Consider the following 15,583-nt stretch of genomic DNA (forward strand, 5'->3'; position numbering starts at 1 on the left):
TCTCTTTAATTTGTAGACACATTGATGACGAGTAATCATTTATGCAGATGTGAAAAAGCTTTATAAGAGGCGACATATGTAATGTAGCACTCGCAGCCGTGCCGTTACAGGCTTACAGCAGCGAGATCCACCACGCCTCCGCTTCCTGCGCACTCAACTGGAATCCGTCCACATCCTTCGCGAGAAGGGCGGCGCTAGTGGCGGACGCGGCAGCGGCGTAAAGCGGAGATGAAGAGCAGGGGCCGGCCGCGCATCCCCACCGTTGAACTGAAAAGGTCAGCCCTCCCCGCGTCGACGTCACCACGCGTTTCCAAATCGCCATCCCTCCGCGTTGCTCGCCCTTTCAATCCTCTCTCATTTCCCCGGAAGAAACTGATTTTGAGTTTTGACCTTCTTCTGCTCATTATCTACGCTGGATTTCGTTTTTCCTCGTCCACGCTGATTTGATTTGGCCAATGTAGCTGCTTTCTTGCGTGTCTTTTTCATCGGTCATTTGGGATTCTGTGTGCGGGAATTCCTCCTCGGATGCATTAGGATTTAGTTTTTCTTCATTCCCTAGTAGGTAGGGATTCCGATCCCACCGGATTTCTAGGGTTTTTTCCCTCGACAGTTGTCCACAATTAGTTCCATGGACGGTCGTATCGGTTTCGCGGTCTCTACCTACTGATCACTTCTACTATCTATATGGATGAAGATTCTAGGTAAAAAAGAGATCCTCTTTTTTCGACAATAGATATTTTGCTCTGAACTCTGGAGAAATGATTTGGTTTATTATTCCCTGAATCATGAAGCGTTCAGTTTATCTCGTGTTGTTTTTGGTGTATTTTGAATTGCTGATGCAAAAATGTGAGCAGGGATGCCTATGGATTTACGGTGAGGCCCCAACACTTACAGAGATATCACGAGTATGCAAAGATCTACAAGGCAATACGTTGATTTTATCCTAGCTTTTGCATCCTTGCCTGCTTATTGTTAGAAGTTTTTGTTACTGATCAGATGCTGTCATTGCCATTTCAGGAGGAGGAAGAAGAGAGATCCAATCGGTGGAAGGATTTCTTGGACAGAATCTGCGAATCGAAAGAGGGGGTAACTAAAGATTCTTCAGTAGATGAGAGTCTTGGAGAAGCAAATAATGTTGCAGGCGTGGAGGGCAATCAGAATGGAACTAGTAACCACGAAGCCTTGGAAGAGGTAGCTACTAAGAATACCATGGAAGCTAGGGCTCACAAAATCCAAATATGGAGTCAGATAAGGTCATCATTAAGTGCTATTGAAGAGACGATGAGCTATAGAGTGAAGAAAAGAAGAAGACCTTATAGTGATGGAGAAGTTACCGGAAGCAATGGAACCTTTCCTACTTTGGATGAGCAGAACAAAGGTGTGCCCAGGTCAGCTAGAGGTGCATCTGAAGAAGAATCTGAGGAAGAATTTTATGATGTTGACAGACCGGAATTAGTTCAAGAAGCATCAGGGGGTGCTGATTTGCCTACAGATGATGTTCCTTCCTTCCCTTGGAAAGAAGAGTTGCAAAGTTTGGTTCGTGGGGGTTTGCCAATGGCTCTAAGAGGGGAGGTGCATTCAAGATTATATTAAGTAATGAATGCTTTGTCATATTAAAATTGATAATGTTCTCTCTCTGTATGTGTTTTGGTTGCAGTTGTGGCAAGCCTTTGTGGGTGTGCGAGCCCGTAGGGTCACAGGATATTATGATGGCTTACTATCTACAGAAGCAGATACAAAGAATGGAAATGCAAATGATCATGAATCTTCCAACTCAAATGACTCTGAGTTTTCAAAAGCAACTCGACGATGCATTCCTGAGAAGTGGAAGGGACAGATCGAGAAGGTTGTCATGTGAATGAGACCTTAAATTCAAATTCCCATACCATCAAATGAGTTTTGTTATTGTAGGATTTTTCTTCACTTTTGTTTTAATGGTAGGATTTGCCCCGAACATTTCCTGGGCACCCTGCTTTGGATGAAGATGGGAGGAATGCTTTGAGGCGCCTACTAACAGCTTATGCACGACATAATCCATCAGTTGGATATTGTCAGGTAGCAATGCGCTTTTTGCTGGCAAATTCATGCACATTTTAGATTTTCTGGTTTATCATTATGACTTTGAAGGTTTTCTTCTATATATTAAACTAGTAATATATTTATAAATTGGCTAAGTTTTCCACAATATTTCTGGATATTAAGAGATATTTTACTAGTGCACAGCACATGCTTATTTTATATATATACATATATTTTAAAACTCTGTAGAAAGTCACAGAAATTTCTCAAAATGACTACTGTCTAAACAGTGAATACCAGGGGAAAGTTTGCGAGTTTAATTTCTAATATCCATGTCTATAATTGGTGATTTATTATTTAAACTAAGGTTTTCATGCCTCAGTAAAGTGAGTTCAATAACGAGAAATATCCACACAGAAAAACCAAAAATATTTGGGTGGAACATATGTTTTGTTGAATACTTTGGTGTGGGTGCCCGTGCATCTATTTGAAGAACTTCTATTCTGCTTTGAAATTGTAGGCATAATTCTCTGATTATGAACCAAGGATCAATATTTAATAAAGTTTTGGTTCTTATCTCTGGGATTTCATGCTTTCAGGCCATGAACTTCTTTGCAGGCTTGTTGCTACTGCTGATGACTGAAGAGAATGCATTTTGGTAGGTTGAACAAGAATTATATTTGGTTTACCAAAATTCTTGAGCATTACTGCAGTTTATTTAGTCATGTAAATTATTGGTATTTTGTAGGACTTTGGTTGGTATTATTGATGACTACTTTGATGGTTACTATTCTGAGGAAATGATTGAATCTCAGGTTTTGATCCATGTTCAATCACCACTTTCAGTATCATCTTCATTCCATTCATTGATGGATGTTTCTAAAGAATAGTTGGTGATGACTAGCACACATGTTAACCTTTTGATTTGTTAATCTCCATCAGGTGGATCAACTAGTTCTTGAGGATCTGGTTCGGGAAAGGTTTCCAAAATTGGGTCTGTATCTTTTGTGCAGATATTCTATTGCCTTATCTGATGACTTACTGGATACAATACATTCCTGTTGGCAGTAAATCACCTGGACTACCTGGGCGTTCAGATTGCATGGGTTACTGGACCTTGGTTCCTTTCAATTTTTGTAAATATGCTTCCTTGGGAAACTGGTTAGTTCTTTAGATTCAGTACATTCATCAAAGACAATTGCCACTCAATGTTAGTTTATTTTTCTTGAAACTTCATCTTGTTCGTACTATCATTCTGTCTGTTTTTACTTTTCTTTATTATTTATAGAACCTCCTTATTGAGGTGCTAGATTCTCGTATTCTTCCGTCGAAAGATAAATATTTTGGCATCTCCTCATCTATTGCACATCAGATAATATTTAGTCATATACTCGCATCTTTCCTTGTACCTCAGCTCTATCTCAAAATTTTGTCATAAATCACCACAATTTCCTATTCATTGGTTTACACTTGCCAATTTCTGATTAATCATATCTCTAGAAGATGCAAATGTCATCTCTTTATTCTTTGTTTTTGTCCGTCTCAGTGCTGCGTATTTGGGACGTGCTTCTTTTTTATGGAAATCGCGTTATGCTATTCCATACTGCCCTTGCATTGATGGAGTTATATGGTACTGGGTAAATGACATTTGGTTTGTGTTCTTGAATAATCTATTTATCTCAATCAAGTTGTGCTTGTGCAATGCTTGAGTCTCTTAAGATGTGCCCCCACGTAATGATGTCTAGGTCCTGCACTGGTCACAACAAGAGATGCTGGAGATGCAGTTACTCTGTTGCAATCCCTTGCTGGTTCTACCTTTGACAGCAGCCAACTTGTCTTGACAGCTTGCATGGGTTACCAAGCTGTCAGTGAGATAAAATTGGAAGACTTGAGGAAAAAACATAGACCTGAAGTCTTAGCTGTCATAGAGGAAAGGTCCAGAGGCCTTCGTGTTTGGAAGAACTCTCAGGGTCTTGCATCTAAATTGTATAGTTTTAAACGTGGTCCAGAGTCATTACGTGCAGAACCTGACTCGAAGGTTGGATCAGGTGACCTTCAAATCAATGGGTTAAGTGAGGGATGCATAAGTAGCTTAGCAGCTGATGGCAAGTCAGATTCTGTGCCAGATCTGAAAGAACAGGTAATCTTTCTACCTAATCAACCTATGTTTAATCTTTTGCTTAGTGTTCAAATGCTTACTCTATTTAACCAGCCAGTTCTGGCACCACAGAAATTTCAAATGCTCCTGTAAACAATCAATGTAGGAATTTTTTATTATTTCTAAAAGAAGTTTAATTATTATTTTGACAAACATTTATGAGGAGCTAGAGAACATAGAGTTCCAAGGAACAATTGACAAAGGATAAAGGCATCCACCCATCCTAAATGATGACTCCTATCCAAGGCTAGTTCACTGGAGATGAAGTTATAAAATAATTATCAAGTTGATTTCACAGTTGTAACTCTGATCATATAGGAACACCTATTGTCTTTCTTATATTTGTTAGATTTCTTAGTTATGTTGTAGTATTAATATGAGTCTCTTGTATAGGTGAAATGGTTGAAGGTTGAGTTATGCAGATTGCTAGTTGAGAAAAGATCAGCTGCTCTTAGGTGTGTGTACATACTTCACCCTGCTTTCCAGTTGGCAAGTGGCCTCTTGATTCATCTATGTGTTAGTGCACATTTGCATTTCTTCTATCTGTTTACATCCATTAGAATCACATGATTGTGTGGCTTTGTTTGTGTACCATTCCTTAAAATTCATTTGTTGTGCGTGCTTTTCTTTGTTGTCAGGTGAGAGGGCAAGGGTGTTGCAAAATATTTAATCCATGCTTTGTTTTGGTTATTCAGCTTTGTTAACCTCTTAGGATTATGAGAACATATTTTGGATCAAAGCAAAAAATTAACAAGAGACGCAATAAAGGAAATGACCATTGTATTGCCAACAATATTTTTGGATCGGAATATTTAGATGTTAGAAGCAACACACAATGAAAAATTAGTCTAGCAGATATGATAATGGAAGGTGTAAGGGATAGGAGACCAACGAAACTCTAGTTTAAAAAAAAGGGTAACTTGGTGCACGAAACTCCCGCTAATGCGGGGTCTCAGGGAAGGGTCCGATCATATTAGGTCTATTGTATGTAGCTTTATCTTGTATTGCAAGAGGTTGTTTCCGCAACTTAAACCCGCGACTAGATCACACAGCTGCACCAAGGCTCCCCTTCAAGGAAGCTCCAATTAATGTAATAAAAATCATTTTAGCTGATTATTGATGATAAAACATTGTATAGGGCTTAATGGGAGTAGAAGATCTATGAAGTCGACTCAAAATAGTTGGGACAAGCACTACCTAATGATGACGACTATTTGTTGACACTAACACTTTAACATGACTAGTTTTGTAACACATGTTTACAGAATTCTGAGACTATGATAAGTTGTCTCTTTTCCTTTGTAGATTTTCAAGATTGAAATTTCTACTAATGTTCTCTTATTTACATATGCTAATGCATCTCTTGTGGCTGAGGAAAAGTTGAATAAAATTTTCATAAGTAACCCTGACTTTAATGTAGTTTTTCTGATTTATTGTGTTAGAGCTGAGGAGTTGGAGACAGCATTGATGGAGATGGTCAAACAGGACAATAGACGTCTTTTAAGCGCCAAGGTAATTTGAAGGATATTTTCATAAGTTCAGTTGCCTAGGTATGTTAATGATTTATGTCTACCATTTAGTTCCTGGTCTATCCTTTTCTGATAACCTTCTAGTATAGCATTTAGTAACACAAACCTTATGAAAATATGGAATTAAAAAATGAATGTACTTTGGCATAGTTACTCTAAACTTGCAATTTTTTCGAATCAAACTATCTAATTATAAAAATGAAACTAAGTTCAGAATTCTAAACTGCAACATTCAAAACAGCAACCTCAAACGAAATTAATCAAATCAAATGAAACATCAAATGCATTGTTCTTTTGCTAAAACAATCTAAACAGCAATTAAAATGAAACAATTCTAGATCTAGGTTAAGAAAATGCAAAAATCATTCACAAATTCAAATCACAGATTAACTTCCTTCTCTTCACAGATCTGTGAAGAAACCGTCAGGGAACGCCCTTGTGGTTCTCAATAGCCTATTCCGAATCTTCAGCCAATAACTTGAGACACCACAGCCAAAGGAAACGCCCGTGTAGCTGGATTTCTCGTTGTGATGCAGAACAGGGAACAACCAGTTGGAAATCGATTAGCAGATCCGATTGATTACGCTCTGGTGAAGATGGAAACGGAATGGTTGTAGAAACTCTTGGAGAACTCCAGAAAAGCCCTACGATCGGATGGAATTCGCAGATCTAGGAGAACGCCCCATGGTCTGCTTGTTCAGTGGATTGCGAAGGAAAGAAGTGGCGTCTAGAACTTGGTATTGATCTTGATCTGGTGACCTTCTTGCTGATTGTTGAAGGTTGCGGAAATTGCCATTGAAGAAGGAAGCTAAACTGGATCGGAGATGTGAACGGAGCTCGTCGTCGTTGTCGCGCGCGCGTAGACAGAAATCACGATCTGAATTTGCGAAGCTACTGTTCTGTTCTCCTCTTTTGGTTTTCTTCTCCAGTGAACCGGATTCAGCAATTGGTCCGGTTCAGCAGCTGATTCAATTCAATTGCTGGCCTGCTTCACTGATTTGATCAGTCAAGTTCAACATTGACTTGACCTAGGCTAAACTCGAGCTCATCTGCATTTAACAGTAATCCAAATCTTCACCTAAAACCAAAATTTAACAAACCAATCATGAAAATTCAAATTTGAATAAAAAGATCATGAATATCAATTTTTAACACTCCAAAACCATTTATTTAACCCAAATAAATCCAAATGTCTAACGATTCGAATCAAAATGTAATGCCAATTAAACTAACCATCAAAATCCCCCACACTTATTCTTGCTTGTCTCAAGCAAATAAAGAAACTAAAATCCTACTTCAATGGCACCCCCCTAAACACATTTCGAAACATGATTAGTAAATCGAAGAAGCAACCATCTAAAATAATAAATCTCAAAGATCTTAAGCATTCTTGGACACCCATTTTACTTTCGGTTTACTAAATACTAACTTCCACTTTCATGAATGAATTGAGCATGATATCACTCAAACCTCCCAGGATAAACATTATGTGGCTCTCCTTCTAAACTAAAATGTATGCTTTTGGTAGAGGGCACTCAAGCTACACATGTTTCTTGAACTACCATAAGTTTGCTAATCTTCTACTCTCTACCACTATTATGGATATAAATTCCAGTATAAAGGTAGAATGAAAAGCAATAATGGCAAATCAGAAACAATTCAAGATGCAATTTGAAGCAAGAAAGAATACGAATAAGAAATTGTTTTTAATGAGTGGAAGATTTGGGCACAAAAGATGATACATGATTGGATTCCGGTAATTCTTTACTACTTCTCTTCTTCTCTCAATCATCATTTCAGAATTTCCAATTTCATTTCCCTCAAATTTCAGCATTCCTTATCATTTCAGCACTTTTCCAATTTCTGCAAACTGCACTTTTAAAATTCTGTTGACAATCTTTCTAAATTCAAGCTTCTTTATTTTCAGTTCTTAACATGATTCCTTCCATTCTTTTCCTCATTTGTAGCTTGATTTCTAATTCTCATTCACCCGCAATTATCCTTTCAATTCAACTCTAGATCAGCCTCTCAAGAATTTCAGAAATAGGCTGAAATTTGCAAACCGCCATTTTTCTAATTTCAATCTGTTTTTTTTTTCTTTCTGATATATTCCAAATCTTATTTGCACCCAATTAGAATTTCTCACAGCACTTACAGATTCATAGTAACCTCAGACAGTTTGTTTCAGAACAGATTCGCCATATTTCAGAAATTCAAATTCACTTAACCTTTATCAGAAATTCTGGTTCCAATATCTGTTAAAATTAAGCTTGTTTTCAGAACTTCCCAGCTTATCTCAGCTAGAATTTCCACCTTGTTTCAGCTTGAATTCCTTCAAACTCAGAAACTAACATTAATTAAGCTCTTAGCTTTCCCCCACACTTCAACCTTTGTCTGTCTCAGACAAATCAGAACAATTCCAACTCCTGTCACAGAAATATCAGACAAATACCAACTTCCAGCAATTTCCAACTCAATAACTCATATGCTGCTTGAAAAGGCATATCAGAATTGATTGAAACAACAACAACAGCTGAAGGCTGATCAACATCTATTAAAACAGGAGGTTTAGCAGCTGAAGGCTGATTGAAACAGCAACAACAGCATATGTCAAACCTTTGTGCCAAATACCAACATTACCAGATTTCAGCATAAATCAGATTCGGCAATTATCAAAATCAGAAACTGAACAATTCAGAACTGATATTATCAAGCAACCCATTGTTTCCAGTTTTGAAAAACCTCTAGAGCTTCAACAGAAATCAGCTCATCACAAATTCTGCAAATCCCTTAGAATTGGCACTGAAAAGATCAGCCACCAGATTTAAAACAACAAATACAGATTTTCTTCTATCCACTGCACCAAATTACAGCAGCCATTATCAAGCTATTGACTTGAACTACAAACCCACTAAACTCTTTTTACAATCGGCACAACAGCTGCAACAAATATAATATAGAATGTTCCCAAGAAATCCAGCTGCTGCAATCAACATTAGCAGTAAACTGTTTTTCTGAATTTATTCATTTTAATCTTACTGCTGTTTCTTCTTTTTCTTACTTGCATTCATCAACAATTTAGAAGAAATTCTTATTACAACTGTTGTTCATTTCAGACAACCAACATATTCCAGAATCCAGCATGTTTCAGATTCCAGATTTTGCACTTTTTCAAAATATGATATTATCATTCAACCCCTTTGTGCCAAATCTGCAAAATCTCAAAAATTTAAACAGAATTTTCAGTTCTCTATTTTTCTGTATTTATTTCTTTCTGTTCTCCTTGTTGAAACCTTTCTTTTCCATCATGAAACTTAATAGATATTGCTAATAACCATTCAAAGTTATGTGCCATTCAAATCCGGATTAGTAGCTAACAAAAATTTCAGGAATGAACTGCAAATCTGTTGCAGCACAACATTGAAAGTTTAGAATCCGAATCTATTATTTAGGAAGTAACTGACAGGACATGGAATTTAACAGAATTCATCAACTGATCAGATTCATGAAACCTTTATTCATGCATTCACAATATCCCCTTTTTTTCTGTTTTTATGTCTGTTTCTATTTCTGTTTCTTGAAACCTTCAATCTGATCTGATTTGATCCATGGTATCTCGAACCCATTCCAATCCTACTTCTTTGATTAATTTGCAATTGGTTAGTTGAAGGAAATCCAAGCAAAACAATTCACAACTTCATCAACTCATCACAAATTCTTCACCCAACAATTGCATTCCTTTCTACATTTAATAGCTTCACAGCAATATAACTTCAGTAAGTTGTAGTCACAACAGGTCCATACGGCTTAAATCTCTCAGAATTGGCACTGAACAGATTTGCCAATTCAGAATCTCAGAATAGATTTGCCAATTCAGAATCTCAGAATTCCTGCTTGAGCATATTCAAAACCTCAAGAGCAAATGGCAGAAACAAAAGATAAAACAAAATACTCAGCAGCATCTATTTTCCATATTTGCGATTCACAGCTCTGGAAAACATCAATAAATCTGACTGAACCATTTCCCATTCCAGTAAGAATTTGAAACTGCTGGAAACAGCACTGTAACAAATTTCATCACATCCACTGCAACAAATTACAGCAGCAAGTAATAAAGCTCTTGATATGACTACATGTCCACTGAGTTTTCCATAAATTCGGCCAGCTGTTGCAACAGATTTCTCGTAGAGTATTCTCAAGTAGTTCCAGCAATAACATTAGCTGAGAAATACAAACTTAGCTGATAAAAATCAAAACAGAATATGCAGTTATCAGTTTTTTTTTCTTTTTCCTGAATTTTTTTTTCACCATGCTGTTTCCTCTCCTGTTCTTGCTGCTATCAACAAATTTGATTAGACTCTCAACTTGTTATTCAGTAAATGCTTGAAATGAATAAGCTCCACCGAAATTAACCAACTTATCCAAGCTATTGATACTTTACTCTCTTTTGAAACCAATTCTAAAACTCTGTGATGCAATTAGCATCTCACATTCTGAATAAAAACTCAATTTGCTAGCAGAAAACAATTCAACTGATTTACCCCTTCCTGAATCCAAAAGCCATACTACTCCTTTAAACCCATTCTGCACTTGTTTTGCAGCTCACAGCAGAATTGATTTCTCATTCTTTTCAGTTTGCAGCTGGATAACAATCCTAATTCCTCAACATTAACACAGCAAGGAAATTGCTTTCAGCTTAGCATTAACTCCTGAACTCTATAACCTCCCATTATTCCAAAATTTGAAAACACTCAACACCCTTCTAAACAATTCAAACTTTATCATTACACCATTCCGGTACAAAAGAGAAAATTTCCAAACAGGAATATGTGATTAGGGGAAAAAAATGAAAGTTAGTTGCGCCGTCTGGGAGTTTGCAAAATAATAATTATTACAATATTATTTAATTTATCATACTATTTCATGTTTATGTTTTGTATAATTTTCATTTATGAAAATAATTAAACATTGTGTTTATAGTATATTAATATTCTTATTATTACTTTTTAAATGACAAGTTGTTGAATAAATATTATATTATTGTGTAATAAGGGCATACAATTGTAATGTTTCGATGTCTAGGGATTAAAAAAGGCTTTAACTCAAATTAATGTTTATGAAGATAGAAGATTGACGAGTAAAAATAAGAGAGAGACCAACCACATTAGGGTAATAGACTTGAAATCTTTGACTTGGAATTAATAGTGTTAAATTGTTCAGTGATATTCTCAGCAGTGGCAATAACCTAGTTATTCATTTCATGAAAAAGTTTACTGTCAATGTTGCAAGAAATATAGGTTAAAGAAAAAGGTAGAAAATACTTAGTGGGATTAATCAAAACCTTTTTGCACTCCAATGTCTACTAATACAGAAAATGAAGAAACAAAGGTCATATGGTTTCATAAATCTTGAATGCTCCAGGATAAGGTTGATGTGGGTTCAATTGAAGGATCATATCCCACATCTTGACAACTGGAGAAAAAGATGTTTAGATGAAGATCTCTTAAGAAAGAAGATTATGTCAACTCCTTTGAAGATCAACTTGTCAAAGTCTCATTTGAATATTGTTATTTGAAAGTGTCGCATTAGCAAGTTTATCAATTGCTATATAGGAAAGTGTCTTCACCTTCTTAGTGTCTTATCAGTTGTATTTCATTGGATTGTCTACTGATATTAGGGAGGCTTATCCGGATCGACAAACTTAGTAGGTTAGCTTTTATTTTGTCATTTGGAGTTTAATTTTTATATCAATTTTTATGCATCATATTGATATATTCTATTCTATTAGATAATGAAACATAGTTATTTCTTCATATGAATTTTTTGTGGGGCACACTCAATATATATGTTATTTAGTTAATGTTGATGTTTAATTTTAGAGCATGTATAATTTTATAATTATAAAATTTAAATTTTATTTGACTTTATTAAATATATTATATTGTTGCCCACACTCCACACTCGATCAATATCCTAGCTCTGCCTTTGAATGGAAGGATTGGGAAAGCTTGAGCCTAAATGGAAAGGACCATACAGAGCCACAGGTCGGCTCACAGGAGGATTATACTACCTAGCCGATCCGCAAGAAAAAGGACTTCCCAGGCCTTGGCACGCAACTCATTTGCGGCCATACCGCATTTGAGGGATATCATGCATCTTATTTAAACATTCATGCATAGCGTTTATTTCATTCCACTTCCTGTTTGTAATAAACACTTATGAAATAAGTGCAGGTCTTTAAACAAATCTCGATCTCTAAGCCCTCTCAACTATATCACTGATGGTCTCATTTCAGTATCGACAATGATTTTACCTCTCGAACCCCCGAGCTCCGTGCTCGACGACATTACCTTACGACAGGCCGGACCTCCAAGCTCCGTGGTCGATGACATTGCCTTGGACATAATACTAGTCATGAATAGCTAGACGTAGATTTGAATTTGGAACCCGATAGGTAATAAGATATGAGAAAATCCAGATAGTATGAACAAATTCATAGTCACAATATGGAAAAGGTGTGAGGATAATGAGAGACCAGAGACACTCCATTTGATAAATTAAAAATGATATGAATAACTTGTGTTTTACCAATGATGTGGCTTTGTGCAACTCATTAGCTCAATAATTGGGAATATAACTAGATGATTAGTCATACCATTTATATATCCTTTGTACTAAACTAGCAAAGGGATATTCCTTTTTTAGGTTGAGCAGCTGGAACAGGAGGTATTGACATTGCAGCAAGCTCTTGCGGAGAAACAAGAAGGAGAAAATGCCATGCTTCAGGTATAATTTTTTCCCTTTATCTATAGGCAATATCATAATGTTATAGTTATTTTAAGACTTGTGACACTTCCAAAGGTTTTAATGAGGCTGGAGCAGGAACAAAAGGTGACAGAAGATGCTCGCATGTTAGCTGAGCAGGATGCTGCTGCTCAGAAATATACAGCACACATGCTTCAGGTTCCAATGTTCCTGAGTTTGCAGTTGCACTAAAATGGATTGTAGATTTTTTTTCTGTTTATTTCTTTTCCCCTCATTTATGGAATTTGAAGGTTTGCTCATTTTTTCTTTGCTTCTAGCATAATTTCACCATAAAATATTGATTTTATTTGCCAATCATACTGTGGGTGAAAAATCTTTGCAGCTGAACTTTGTTGATGAAACATGTTTTTGTTCTCTCTAAATTTAACTATGAACTGTCATTTTCTATACAATTACCAGACTCTCTTAATATGCATGTCTTAGAGTAAGGGCGTGCATGCTTAACTAAAAATAAAAAAGTCATACCAACCAAATCAATCAACTGAAATTTTGATTTCTTGATCTGAAAAAAAATTGTTTCGGTTTGATTTTGTTTTACTGACTCTAATCAACCTAAATTCAAACTGGATACACACAAAATAGTCCTAAGAATATGTTTTATAGGTACCATAGCATGTTAGTCAAGACAAATATAGCTCTGATTGCTATTGTAGTTGTAGTAATGCATTGTAGTCAGATATTCATCGAAGCCATAGATGGGAACATGCTTTTTTTTTAACATTTATGAAATAGAGAATAGGAATAGAAAATTATAGAATCATCAGTAGGTTGGGTCTACGCCGAATCAAACTTAAAATTTTGGTTTGTTTGGATCTTGATAGTTTTCAAACTGAAAAACTAGATTCCAAGGATTTCAGTTTGGTTTTTTGAAGAGTTTAATTGTGCCACCCCTACTTCAAAGAATAAGAGTTCATATTTTCTTGCCCTGATGTTTTTTTGATGAAAAAACTCATATCAAGACCAACCATTTAAAATTAAATACAACTGAGGAATTGACCTCAAATTTTTAGGTTGTTTAGCTATTTGTGCTTAGTCAATTTTCTTTTAACACCCTTATCTATGTAGACATTGATACTTGAAGTGATATGTAATATGCAGGTTTGAGCTTCAATCAAGATAAATCAATCTTGTACTCATGAAAATCCTCAAACGGGTGTCATAGACAACAATCAAATACTAAGGAATTAAAATCTTGTGAATGGAACAAATAAAGCCAAGCTGATGGATGATGGACGACTTCATAAAAGTCATCATTAATTTTATTGTTCAGAAACACTTGGATGACTAAGTTGCTGTGAATGGATTTAGCTGGTTCATGAAATATCATCTAGCAAAAAACTTATCAAATTTATTTCTATCAAGAATTTTTCATTTGGCTATATATCTGTTTCAAAGAAAAGTGTGTTTTTGAATTTTACCTGTCAAACTTCTACAAACTGCACTAGAATACTAGTTTGGGTTTGGACTTCATTTGAAATCTCAGTAATTGGCTTTTTTCTTGCAAATGAAACTCTGTTTTATCAGTATTGTCTTTTTTCATATCAGTTACTTGCTTCTATTGTTTACGCACAGGAAAAGCATGAAGAGATTATGGCTGCACTTGCGAATATGGAAAAAAGGGCTGTAATGGCAGAGTCAATGTTGGAGGCAACGATACAGTATCAGTCAGGCCAGGCTAAATCTCAAGAACCGTTGCCTTCACCAAGGTACCTTAATGCAACCTTGCAATCCTGTTGTTTTCTTATATTACTATTGGGTCATAGCTTATTCTGCCTATCCTGTCTTTTCCATCTTCAACTTTGATCCTTCATGTTTATTGTTTGGTTGGGACCTCTTTCTACGTGTAATTGCTATCTCAATGCAGCTTTAGCTTTTATGGTTGCATCTGTTTAAATTAATATTCTCCGTGTTTGATCAATCAATTTATGCCTTATAAATTATAATATGTCTAGCAGGAAAGCAGGCTTGCTCTCTAGACCATTTGGACTTGGCTGGCTTGACAAGAAAAAGGTAGGATGTGGTAACTTCTAATTTCTTTCTTAGAAGAATTATTCATGACAATAGTGATTTCTTTCTCCACCTTTGCTTTTTGAGTCATTAGTCTGTCCCCAGTGAATTTATTAAAGTCCTCTCTCCCATCAACAAAATCGTACTCGAATCATTGATCATGTACCATTTGCAAATTTATTGCATTAGGCAAGTTAGAAACAACACAGACAAAATCATTGTTGTTTCTGTATCATCATCAAATCAGCACGCTGTATCTAGCTCAACTATTTTTGCTGTATCTAGCTCGACTATTTTTGGTTGAATTCATGGATCTTGTCTAGATTAAATCACCTAGTAACAATTTTTTTGTTGCTTAATATCCTTCATTTTTATGCTCAAGAGCAAACCAGAAGACACCACTGAAGGTAAAAGCTCTTCTGACGTACAGCAGCAGACCCCCACAGCTCAGGGTGATACCAGTGGTCTTCAGCCATCAGATGAATAGCACACGTTGGATTAATTTGTACGACTCTGCTTCTCGTTCACTACTTTGCATACCTTCTACTTGGTGTTCACTACTTTGCATACCCTCTACTCGGTAATCATACGGACGTTCGTTCGTTCTCTACACACAAAACTCTGGGTGGTTACCATTATTGTAATCAAATCAAGAATAGCCAGAACATGCTTCGTTAGTTAATGCAGTTGTACTTTGTCATCGACAGTTTATGAAAAGGTCAATGTTTTCCCCCATTACTCGTCAATGTTTCATTCTGTCCCTGCAGTTTTAATGTTTTTTTAAAATGCCTTTCAGTTTCAATATTTTCCTTTTTCTATCTCGTTTTTTTCTCTCCCTTCCATTTTAATCATCAAAATGCCAACGCTGTTGTTGAGGCTTAACAGTAATGGAGGGAGCACAACACAGTCACAGGCAATGCACTCCCTTGCCTTCCTCAACAATTGATAAGCGTTTACAAATACTTTTCTATAAAAAGGTAAAATTTGTCATCTCAACAGTCTTACACGGTTGGTCTCACGATCATTTATAAAGATGTAAATTGAG

The 15,583-nt window shown here is 36.1% G+C and overlaps 1 protein-coding gene across 3 annotated transcripts; it reads left to right on the plus strand.

Annotated features, from left to right (window-relative positions):
* The first annotated feature begins 206 nt into the window (after positions 1 to 206).
* Positions 207 to 15,270, plus strand: LOC141834595 (uncharacterized). Of its 3 annotated transcripts, none has more exons than XM_074721912.1 (18): positions 207 to 275; positions 855 to 924; positions 1,018 to 1,572; positions 1,658 to 1,846; positions 1,942 to 2,055; positions 2,619 to 2,677; positions 2,768 to 2,834; positions 2,962 to 3,013; positions 3,088 to 3,180; positions 3,566 to 3,649; positions 3,765 to 4,159; positions 4,571 to 4,632; positions 5,620 to 5,689; positions 12,412 to 12,492; positions 12,568 to 12,669; positions 14,104 to 14,237; positions 14,484 to 14,541; positions 14,921 to 15,270. In XM_074721912.1, exons 1-18 carry the CDS (start codon positions 229 to 231, stop codon positions 15,023 to 15,025), a joined length of 2,337 nt encoding a protein of 778 aa, XP_074578013.1. In that variant the 5' UTR covers positions 207 to 228; the 3' UTR covers positions 15,026 to 15,270. The 3 variants fall into 3 exon arrangements, with proteins under 3 accessions (XP_074578013.1, XP_074578015.1, XP_074578014.1); XM_074721914.1 differs by having other exon boundaries at positions 14,487 to 14,541; XM_074721913.1 differs by lacking the exon at positions 207 to 275 and adding an exon at positions 430 to 701.
* The last annotated feature ends 313 nt before the right edge of the window (positions 15,271 to 15,583 follow it).

The sequence above is a fragment of the Curcuma longa genome, chromosome 9, assembly GCF_044706935.1.
Source record: "Curcuma longa cultivar G26 ecotype Majalengka, Jawa Barat chromosome 9, ITB_CL_G26_1.1, whole genome shotgun sequence".
Lineage (NCBI taxonomy): Eukaryota > Viridiplantae > Streptophyta > Magnoliopsida > Zingiberales > Zingiberaceae > Curcuma > Curcuma longa.